Source organism: Sceloporus undulatus, chromosome 1 (genome assembly GCF_019175285.1).
Source record: "Sceloporus undulatus isolate JIND9_A2432 ecotype Alabama chromosome 1, SceUnd_v1.1, whole genome shotgun sequence".
Classification (NCBI taxonomy): Eukaryota; Metazoa; Chordata; class Lepidosauria; order Squamata; family Phrynosomatidae; genus Sceloporus; species Sceloporus undulatus.
The window spans coordinates 318,534,086-318,546,247 of NC_056522.1; the positions used below are offsets into that span (position 1 = coordinate 318,534,086).

Genomic DNA, 12,162 nt, shown 5'->3' on the forward strand with positions numbered 1-12,162 from the left:
AATCTCTAAATTAGTTCTGTTTTTGCAAGGACTGCTGAAGAGGGAGCTGATGCATTAAGTGATGTGTGCCACACAATGCAAAGATCTTATGCACAACAACACATCTAAATGTAGTGCCCACTGTGAATGCAGAAGCCTCTTCTGAATTAAAACAGTAGAGGGCATCAATATTCTAATTATACATAATTATAGAACCACAATCGTTTTAGGCAGCTGCCAGTCGATGAAGTGAAGAGGAATTTTACAAATTGGCTGCTACCTTAACAAGGAGGTTTTGTCTTCTTCATTGCCAGCGCCACAACAAATATATTGCTTTTATATCAGAATGTTGAATGCATTTTTGTTGAGGGCTTAGTGTCTTTGGACATGGGGTTGGTGCTAGCTTGCATTGAATATGCTTACTCACCTTAGTTGGGAGGGATTCCCTTAAAGAATATTTGAGGTGAAATCTAGAAGCTTTGGCCCATCATGGGAGCCATGGAACCCAGCCTTACATCAGTTCCATTGTTCCCAGATGGTGGGCTGTTGAACAGAGGTTGGTAAATGGATCATCCCATAATAGCAAACTGGCTCCGATGTAGAAGAACACAATACTGCACAGAGGTTGTAAACAATAAAGTACTGGCCTTTTCCACCCCAACAAAAACTGTGTTGTCTCTTCTGTTTTTCTCCTCCCTCTGGGGAACCAAATCTCATCGCTAGGGAGATTATTGCATGAACAAATAACCCAACTGTTCCTTAATGGGATGCAGCTGGGTTGTGGGATGCAGGAGGGTATTATTGCTCATAATTTACTGCCGATTCTACTGGGTGATTGCATCCTGGCTGCATCCCGGGTCCCAGACGCACTTCGGAGGCAGCTTTTCAAAGACAGAATGCTCCAAGCTTTGAAAAGCACCCTCCAAAATGAGACCAGGACTTGAGATACTGCTGGGATGTAATTGCATGGCGGATTCGGCAGCGAATTATGAATGATAATACCCGCCTGCATCTTGTAACCTGGCTGCATCCTGTTAGCAGGCAGTTGGGTTATTTCTCCATGCGATAATCTCCTAGGAGTCACAAGAAGAACAAGCTTCCAGGGTGTGTGAGAGACAGAGCTAAAACAAAGGATAAGTTCAAAGATGTAGAAAATAACCTTCAGATACTAAGAAGAGAGTAGCAATGAAAATGTAAAAGGCATTTCATTATATATATATTTAAAATCACTTCTATTTTGCAGGCATGTGGAGCAGTATTTTTTCCTTGGATTTCATGTTTTTCTGGCACTTGGCCACTAATTCAGAAGACTTCTGGCACAAATGGACAAGAGATAGAATAGAAGACATTGGTAATATGACTTCCTTCAGCTTTGCCTTTTTTAATTTGAGGGAAAATATTCTCATACTTTTATTTGATAGTGGGCTTGTGTGAATTAATTACCTCATTACAGTTAAAGGAGATAGGGTTTAATATTATGTGATTCTGTAACAAATTATTTGTCAGCTGGGGGAAAAACATTCATACATAGGAGAAGATTTTGATTGAACCAGAGTACAAAATACAGTTTAGATATATGACCAAATACATATATGTAGATGAATACAGTTAAACATATGTGCTAATATGCATTAAAAGATATTAAATTTGTTATTTACTTTAGTGTCACTTATAAAGCTGTTTTATATTGAACTAGATCGTTGATTTATCTAGCCCAGGATCTAGGCTCAGCTTGGTCATAGTTTTCAATACAGTCGGTCCTCCTTATAGGTGGGCTTGCCTTCCGTGGCTTTGAGCTCCCGTGGAAGGCAAGCCCAGGCAGAAATAATGGGGCGTATACTCACCCCACGCACCCAGTGAGCCACCGCGAGCACGCGCCCCATTATTTCCTATGGGGCTTGAGCATACACTCTTTTTCCCATATGGGTGTGTGTGTGTCTGGAACGGATCCTGCGTATGGGGAGGGCAGACTGTATTTTGATCACCTCCTGCTTGAAAACAGAATGGAAATGCTAGAAATTGTACAAAAAAGAGAGGCAAGCCTTCTTTTTATGGATGCACACCATCATGTGACATTGTTTGCAGGGACAGTTGTGGCTCTATTTCTCAAGTGCAAAGCAACCATTCTGCCAGTGTTCTAGAATTTATGGGCAACCTTATTTTTAAATGGGGGAAAAATCCAGTAATTGGAATATCTTATAAGATGACTTGTTTTCTACCTGATCTGCTCTGGCCTGACAAATATCCACCCATCGTTTCAGTGTTCACTAACATTTTTGTTTTGCACATCAATGATTTGGCTTTGGCTTTGATTTAGGTTTGTTTCGGCAATAGCTTTCTTGCAAAAGTATTCAACTGCCCCCTTCAATTTTCCACATTTTTGTGTTACAACAGTGGATCAAAATGGCTTTATAATTGGGGTTGTTATTTGATATACACAAGACACCCAACACAGGGAAGGTGCAATTTTTTTTGCCAGTTCCTCTGAAATATAGCCTAGTACCTCATATTTGTTGGTGGTCTCCCATCCATCTATTAACCTGTTTAACTTCTGAGATCAGATGGGATATGGTGCCTTTAGGGTATTTAGGCAGGGTACTTAAATTTGTGCCCCATTAAGAAATATTTTGCATCTTCAAAGTGTTGAGTACATTATGTACATCAATCAGAAACAATGCCAATTAAATCCATTAAATTTAAAGTAAATCCAGTTAAATGTGCAAAAGTCAAGAGGAGTAAATACTTTTCAAGGAGCTTTACATACAAAGGATATTCTTTTTCACTAAACTTTTCTCCTCTGATGGATTCAGTTACTGTAATGGTACCTATAACCACACATGCAGTCAAGGGACTCAAACATTTTTACTCTTTTTCAGATGATTCTCTTATATCTTCAGATCCATACAGTCTGGAAACTCGGCTAGTCACACCCCCAGGTCGCCTTGCTTCTGCTCTCCGAGACGTCTTAACAGGACGCCCAACAATGGCAGAGTATCCCAATTTCCTGAGGGGCTTCCAGTTAAATGATGAATATTTGGAGAATAAGCAATTTTCTACATGGAAAGGCACAGTATTTAAACTACATCTGTCTTGATGGCTCAGTGCATGGAGTATATTTAACTGTTACTCATCACAACCAAAGTGGGTGAACCAGCCCACAAACTAAAAAGGATGTACCTTGCCATGTTTGATGTGATAATGCATAGCCTAGATCTATGTTAACTGCACTATGAGCTAATTGAGTGGTACAAGCAGGCCTAATGAAAGTTATATTTGGAAGATTTTGTGTTTTGATGCTTTTCACCCTACAAGAAACCTGTTCACATTTTAATGAAACAAATTTCTAAATTTTCCAACATTTTCAAGACCATGTTTGTTAGCAAGTTGCACTCTGAAAACTTTTTTTTAAAAGGTAAAAATAAAATAAATGAGAGATAAGCACCAGAATCAATTACAGTTTCATCTAGAATACATGAACCAAGTGCTGAGAAAATATGCTTACTAATTAGGTATTGAAGACATTCTGTTAGAAAATCTTCAAGGGCCACTGAGCTGGTCAGATAACATAGTAGTCCCTTTGTTTCTCATCTAATAGTATTTTAAAAGCTGGTTACTTTGGAATTAGGGGACTGTACACATGGGCCATGAAATGTCACCCCTCTTTGCTGCACTGCATTGCCACAGCAACCAAACAGGGGGGGCAACACTGCGCAGCAAAAAAGGAGCTGCCTAGAGTGCCAGAGGCGCATGGGTGCTCTGGTGCCCTTACATCACGAGGCTGCATCCTGTGTGGATGAGGCTGCAGCCTTGTGACATAATGGTGCCAATATTAGAGCTTGGTGCATATAGCTGTTGCACCATAGTGAGCCCTAATTTTGGCATCAGGGCATCACAAAGCACCCGTGTGTACTGCCCCTAGGTTTAGATTAGCCATGGGACAACTGGCAGGCCTGGAAACAATTCCAAGGTTTTCAAAGATGGTGGTATGTGGTTTGTCCAGTGCCTGTCAAGTTAGCCTACTGATGATGCTATACAGTACATCCCTGATTCCTTCCACACCTGAAGGACCTTCTGAGTCCTGTAGATTGTGGCAGCTCATTGGTTGCTCCAAGCCCCATCCCATAAGCTTAGTTTAGTCAAGCCTCTATTGTTTTAACAACAAAATAAATAAAGCCTTGCTTTCTTTGAATGAACGGATGTAACAGATCCCTAAATGTAGTTATCGTGCACCTTTCTGTAGTTATCTTCGGTCTTTTTGCTTCCACTTTTCCTCTAAAAGGCTTCAAATTAGCTAACAATAATACATTAAAAGCAATGAAATAAGAACAACATACTAAAGTACAAGATAAAGTAGTGCAACAAAACAATTAGCAAAGGTTAAAACCAGGAAACAAGAAGCAGTTAATACATGGAATTTGGAAGAAAGACAAGGCCACTATTATTTTTGCCAGAGATGGTTCTTCTTGTCAAAGGCTGATGGGAAATACTTGCTTTTCTTTTCTTTTTTTATTTTCAACACATAAAAAACAACATCACTACTAGATATAACATAACATAAACTACAAGACATAACATAAACTACAAGTCATAACATAACATACAAAAAATGACATAACAATCGATTAAAATACATAAAATAATCACGAACATAATACTTCCTTTCCTTTACTCTGAGATCTTTTTCTTGGATGTTTTATATTCCTTTTACTTACTACTCGCCTCCTTTCCCCCATATTACTTACTATTCTCATATTTGGTATTATTTCATATCACTATCTTCTCAATCAAAACTATTTTCCTGTGGACAGTAGTTAAATACCATTTATAATAAAAAAAAATTAAAAATTCTTTTTCCTTCTTTACTACTTTCATTAACATACACCATTCATAAATTTGTATATCAATATGCCTTTGACTCTAGAAATCTATTATGATCCTTACTTCTTAATGCACCTTAATCAATGTACTGTATGTAATCCAGGAATAAATATGTAAACAGATATACAAACAGAAATCATATTGCTTGAAAGTACTCATTCATTCTGCCTCAAACCTCAATTTTTTCTGTTGGTGCATTTCTAAGTAGTTGTGATAATTTATCATTTTCCTTATAATCAAACATCTCCCATCTCCATTTGTCTATGTCTGGAATCCCCTCTTCTTTCCATTTTCTAGGGTATATTACTCTGGCTGCTGTTATCATGCAGAAGTGGAGCTTTCAATATCTTTTTTCTGCTTCCTCTTCTACTATACCTAATATAAAAGTTTGGGGGGCTTTTGTTCAGTTTAATTTGCAAGATTCATGTGATTACCTTGTGTATTTGTGACCAGAATCTTTTTGGCTTTTGCACACTGCCACCACATATGTAATATGGTGCCCTTCTCACTTTTACATTTCCAGCACCTATCACTGGTGTTCTTATACATTTTGTTTTCAGGAGTAGGTACCACCTATATTGGATTTTATAGTAGTTTTCCTTCAAACCTATTGCTAATTTGTATTTTAATCTTTATTGCCAATTCAATTCCCAGTCTTTAATGCAATGTTGTCACCAAATTCCTGAGCCCATTTTATCATACATTCCTTTATCTGTTCATTTTCGGTTTCCATTTTCAGCAGTATTTTGTATAGTTTTGATATTAACTCATTTTCTTCTGTTAACAATATTTTTCCCAAATCTGATTGTCTTTTCGTAAATCTGTATATCTTTTTGTCCATTTTATAGCTTTCATTAATTTGCCAATATATAAACCAGTTCATATTATAACCTTCTTCAGTTAGTTCTTCATCAGAATAGATATTGTCTTCTTGTTCTATAATCAGGTTTTAATCAGGGCCCTACGATTATAGTCTCTGTCTGATGGAATGCTTTCATGTGTGAGGTCCACAACAGGATATTCCTATTTATGTGCATTTTCTACTTGCTCTATATCCTGAATACAGTATAGCTTTTCTCAGGACATGTTTATTAAACCCCTGGCTCACTTTTATTTTATCATAAAATAAAAATGTGTGCCATCCAAAACGATTTCCAGTTGCCTCCAGTTGCAAAATTCTTCTGTTATCCAATCACATCAATTACCTTAACCACTCCATGCAGCAGGTGTTGTAATATAATCTTAGATGTAGCACTCCAAGACCTCCTCTAGAAGTTTCATCCTGAAGAAGCTTCATTTAACACATGATTTCCTTCCTGCCCAGATGTAATCATATCATTTTGCCATCTCCTGAAGGTTTCTTCATTTATTAATATTGGAATATTCTGGAAGAGAAAAAGCATCTTCAGAAGAACTGACATGTTTGGGTCGCCATTCTCTCCATCAGAGATAGATTGCTCTTTTCCCATCGGGTCAGGTTCAACCTTGCCATACTTTGGTACAATTATTTTTGAACAAGTCAGTGTTTTGGTTGTTATATTTATTCCCAACTATTTTACTTGTTTTCTAACTTGAAATTAGAACTTTTAGTCAGATCTTCAGCTGCAATTTTTGTTAAATTCATGGTCAGTATTTCAGTCTTTTCCTTATTAATTCTATATCCTGAAGTACTTGTTTTTCAGACACTGTGGTGGATACTCAACCTGACAAACTAATGGAAACAGCAGAACAACCTCTGTCTCTGGTTGATACTGGGTTCTTCATCAATACTAGCTACCCACCTCTTCTGATACCAGAAAGAAAAGTGGATGTTATATTACATTTAAATTACTCGGGAGGTGTACAGACCAAGGTGAAATATGTCATTTTATCCCAGCTATTTTATTGGATACATTCATTTGCATAATTTGTATAATTTGCTAAATTTCTCTTTTATTTGGTACAGATTATTAATTATCTTGGTATGTTGTTTTAGTGAACAGTACTATATTTCTGAATTATATTCATATTATTTGGGAGAAAAGTGGTTCTTTCCACAGGTCAAGTGTGGGACCACATGGTCCATGGGCTTCACTTCACTCCCAGTCAATATTTGTGCCACCTCTGGCCTCAACATGGGTTCTCTCCATACACCTGTTGTTGAATTTACCATTGTGGTAGCAGCAAAAAGTAACTTCCTCCTTGTGAATCTTCTTTTTGATTTGGCTATTCAGAAGCCTCCGTCCTGCATTACAAAATTGCTTTGAATAGGGTTTCATGCTTTTCTGCAAAGGCTAAAATGCAGTAGGTATAAAAAGCAATTAAGACTGTCTATGCTTCAAAGTGTCCCAAAGACATTCATGCTTAGGATTTGCCAAACCTTTCTGGAAATAATGCTGCAGAAGAAAACAGTTTCACAGGCTGCATTCCTGATATTATATAGCAGCTGGAATAAAGATTCTATGACCTAAAAGCTCACAATCTAAATAACCAAACAAATATTTAGAAATAAAGCATTTGTTTGGTTGTTTCTTTGGTTATTTAGATTCTGACCTTGTGTATAGGACATGCCTACTGATTAAAATTGCTTGCATGCCTATTCTAGGTGAAGGTAAAGATAGTCCCTTGACATGAATGTCTAGTTGTAACGGACTGTATAGGGTGGTGCTCATCTCCATTTCTAAGCCAAAGAACCAGTGTTGTCTGAGGACTGCTCTGGTGGTCATGTGGCCAGCATGACTGCACCGAATGCTGTTACTTTCCCACTGAGAAGTGGTACCTGTCTATCTATTTGCATGTACATGCTTTCAAACTGCTAGTTTGGCAGAAGCTAGGACTAGTGATAGGAGCTCACTCCATCATGCAGCACTTGGGCCTCAAACTGCCAACCTTCCGATCTTCCGATCATCAGAACTGGCATCTTAACCACTAAGCCACCACATCCTATTCTACCTACCATATATTGCTCAAGGCCTTTAGATAATGAAATGTACTGTATTTAGATTGGTTGGTGTATCATTAGCTTTATCTGAATTTGCAGTTCGTCTTGTTTTTGTTTTGTTTTTAGAATCTGGACCAGTTTTCAGTATATGCTGCTGAGCAGGGAATCCCATTCCCCAAAATAGAGATCAGTGAAGAAGACAGGAGAACCAACCTAAAGGAGTGCTATGTGTTTGAAGATAAAGAAAATGTAGATGTTCCAACAGTGCTCTTTTTCCCTTTAACAAATGATACCTTCAGGAAATACTCAGAACCTGGTAAATAATGTAGATTATGTAGATATGTGGTAATGGACTAAGAGCTCTATACGACTTGGATCCAGAATGTCTGAAAGACTGTATCTCCTTATCAAAGCCTACCTGAGTTTGAAGAACTTTGGGAGAGGCTGTCCTTCCGCCATCTACACAGGGAGATTTGCTTTGACACAGGAGGGACCCTTCATGATGGCTGCTCCCAAACCACAGAATACCCCCACATGAGAGGCTGGCATGGCCTCTTCTTTAATCCTTTCCTTCTATCAGGCAAAGATCTTTTTAAACATACCTTTGGCTCTGGTTGCACTAGAATGATATGAAATCTTGACCAGTATGTTGTTCAGTGTGGTGAAAGCATGAAATGTGCAATGTCCCTTCTCCCCATCCCCATGATAGATTAAATACCTGCTCTGAAAGGCTGAGAAACATCCTGGTGCATGTTTTTCATTTTGGGAAGGCTGCCATGGTGTAACGAAACCACCAATGCTAACACTAGCATCATGTTTTGATTTAGATCCTTATGTCTTAATTTATCAAAGATATTTTTAAAATGGAGTTGGTAGGCAAGACCAACAACATTCATGTGACTGGGCCAACTATGTTGCTATGTCTTAGATTAATACCTTATTGGTAAAACTCACTTGTTTTCTCTCTTAGGTGTGGAGCGCACCCCAGAAAATATGGAAGAAGGCAATGTAGATGTTTCCACTATATTTTCCCCATTTACTACAAGGGAGGTCTGCTTCTCAAAGGCAAATTTTGGCAGATTGGTAAATCTGACTGAATACAACATTCTAAACAATGAAAAGAAGATTATTGAAGCTTTGCGTGTAGCAGTAAAACGGAGAAAACAGAAGAAGTCATGATTCCCTGTCCTGAAAGTTTACATCTGCAGTTGTAAACACACTTTGAACTCAGAGATTTCTGAATAAACATATGGAGGATTATGATGTTAATGAGTTTGACTGATAGACTGATAAATAAAGCTTTAACTCTTAATTTAAATTAGTCCTCTGCATTGTGTAGTAGAGATTGTTGATTGCATACATCTGGTACTGCTTTCCCCTTGACAAATCTGATTAAAAAGAAAATTTAAAATAGTGGCTTTTCATTTTCCTTTGCAACCATGGTTAACAGATATTGGTCTGTATTCTACACCGGCTGCTTAGTTAAATATAATTAATTACCTAACCCCTCCTGGTGTAACCCCCAAAAAACTTGACAAAAACTTCATTCACACTTGCTCTGATTGCTGATAGAATGGATAAGCTTCCCCACATGCAGCTGTTGCCTGTAAAGTGGATGGTGGTGGTGAGTTATAGTCATGATAATAGTGTCACAATCATGACTAAGTAATGATTGTGAATATGGAAGTAACTTCCTCTTGTGCATCTTCTTTTTGATGTTGCTATTGCTCCCAGAAGTTATTTCTATAGTTCTGGATAAGTAAATGTAGGGGGTGGAACAGACGGCAGGAAAAAAGCAGCTTGAACCTGCATTTTCTGAAGCCGTTCGAAATCCCACTGTCCATGCTGGCTGCTCCCAAGGCAGTACAGGGCATAAGAACATTGGTGTGCCCAGTAAAACACTGGTAAAGCACAATCATGGCAACCACCTATACATGCCCCCATCACCCCATGCCCCCTCTTGGATTGTATCATTTGTATATGTTGTACTTATATCCATTGGTGATGCCACACTTTCACTTTTTTGGATTGTCACCTGGCTCCGTCCTTCTTAAATGTGCATCTGCACTGGTACATTTATATGAAGCTTTAGGGTTAGGGTTAGGGTTAGGATGTATCCTTCAGAACTGCTCTCAGGTTGGGGTGTTTCTATACAAGGTTGAAGGTGTGCATTTTCCAGACAATGTCAGTATATCCTAGGTTCTTTTTGCTCTGGTTTTCAGCTTCAATCTGGTTTCTGCCCACTTTGGAGGCATGTGTCATCTAAAAGCCCCGCCTTTGAATGGTTTGAAACTGCTTTATTTGGCCTGTGTGTTTCACCTCTAGGTAATTGTTCCATATTTACTATTCTTAGTCACAATTGTAACAGTATTGTCATAACTCGCCAAAGCCTACTTTTCTAGGCGTCAGTTATGTGAGGAGAAGGAGGTACATTCTGTTAGTGCTTTGAGCATGAGTGGATAACATTTCCATCAGGTATTGGTTGGCCGGGCCAGGAGTTAATTGTACTTAACTAAGTACCTGATGTAGAATACTTGCCATTTTGTGTTTCACAGTGAAATGAGACTGGGCTGGTAGATAATTGTTTTCCTTGTGGCATGCAAATAGTGTGTGATATGAGTATGAAGACCAAGTGATGGCATCAGTCAAGGTACTGCACTCTAGTGGACAAATGATTATGAAAGGTATAAGGGATAGACCAGCCAGGAAACCTGACAAAACCTTTACTGTTTCTGTCGACCAGGAATGTAACAGATATAGAAAACTCTTGACTTCACCCAGCTATAACCAAGTCCAGTGTCACCTTGTGACTAGATCATATCATAACATTTACCACACAATTACTACTCTGCTCAAACTGGTTTTGCAGGTTTTGAAGTGCTAAACATGGCAACTATGCCTCTGTTGCTTCACTTCACCTCAGCAAGGTCTTCTCCAGATTGGTTTAAAGAAGTATGAGTTCTCATGCCTTTTTGAGTTTTGCTGGGTTTTGCTGGTTGTGCTGAGAGAGAGAGGGTGAACATCATATTATGGGTTAAATTGAATGGTCACAACTTTTAATGCAAATACTACAATTACAAATCATCTACATTCATAACTAATGTCTTCTTTGGACAGACAACGTGTAGGCAAAATAAGGTTAAGGGGATATGGGGCCTGATGGTTTCTAGACCAGCAAATACTCAAGCAAAGAAGCAAGTCATGGAGGTCTTGTAAACATCTGGCAGGAGTTGCCATAACAGCCCATCAGTGGGATGTGTCCAAATGGTTTGATGAAGGTGAAGTTACTTGCATCTGGCTAAACTGTAGGTTCCCCCTTTATCATCTATCTACCTGCTTCATGGCTTTTCTTCTCCCAGTTTAGCTCATATCCAATGTCCCCTCTTCCCTTTCATATCTGCCACAGGAGGGGGCCAGCATACAGGACAACTGCCCCCCCCCCACACCATATCCCTTGAATGTATTACTATGGCTAATGGATCAGTAAGTCCTAGCACAGGCCACAGCCCTGCCTCTGCAGAGAAAGATGCATGCCATGATGAACTCTGTATAAGTAGGCCAAGTCTGCACATATACTCGGTGGCTGCTGGAAGCACCACTGTCCAGGCAAAGTTACAAATAATGTCCTGATTAGCATGACACTGGGCTGCATTGATTGCAGGGTTACTACAAGTGATCTGCCACACCCTTCTTGGCAAAATCTTAGTCCACAAAATGTAAACATCTGGGAGTTGGCATTGGATGTTGTGGACGTCAGCCATCACTGTGCCAACAAGTTGGGGCATCTAAACTAGACCTCTTAACTAGATCATTCTTACCCCTTGAAGGTGAATAATGTCGAGAGGGGTCTGAGTTGCCACAAATGTGCTAAAATGAGCTGGGATAGTAGGGCCACCTCCCCTCCATTCCTTGCCTTGATGACTCCATCAATGGATACAGGCTGATGTGACAAACTGAGATCCCAGGCCTGGCCTGAGTATACTACGTATCACTTGGCACAGAGTATGAGGCTGTGTCCATCCCCTGAGGTATGCAGCCAGCTGCTTTCCAGCTTTAGTCCTGGTGTAGGACTGGAAAGCCCTAAACTGCCAGCACCCAACCTCCAAACATTAGAGCAGGACAAACCATAATTGGCTGTGGCTGTAGCAGCTCCTGAGGTGGAAGGGCAATGGGTTTTCCTAGCCCATCCCTCCAGGATCTAAATTGGCCATGGGGTCAGGGAATGCAAGACAACAAAAACATGGCTTGGAGAAGTGTGTGTGTGTGTGTGTGTGTGTGTGTATCCTCCAGATGGAGCAAATGGGTCAAGTTGCAATATTTATTGCTCTAGTCCTATCTATCTATCTATCTATCTATCTATCTATCTATCTATCTATCTATCTATC

At 39.3% G+C, this 12,162-nt stretch overlaps 1 protein-coding gene across 1 annotated transcript in view; it reads left to right on the plus strand.

The window, feature by feature from the left end:
• LOC121926840 (cytosolic phospholipase A2 epsilon-like) overlaps positions 1-9,155 on the plus strand; it is a 68,721-nt gene extending 59,566 nt beyond the window's left edge. Inside the window, 5 exon segments of the mRNA XM_042460191.1 lie at positions 1,223-1,330; positions 2,856-3,044; positions 6,540-6,709; positions 7,904-8,093; positions 8,748-9,155. Of these exon segments, the coding sequence (XP_042316125.1) occupies positions 1,223-1,330; positions 2,856-3,044; positions 6,540-6,709; positions 7,904-8,093; positions 8,748-8,956 (866 nt within the window). The 3' untranslated portion in view covers positions 8,957-9,155.
• Positions 9,156-12,162: the final 3,007 nt, after the last annotated feature.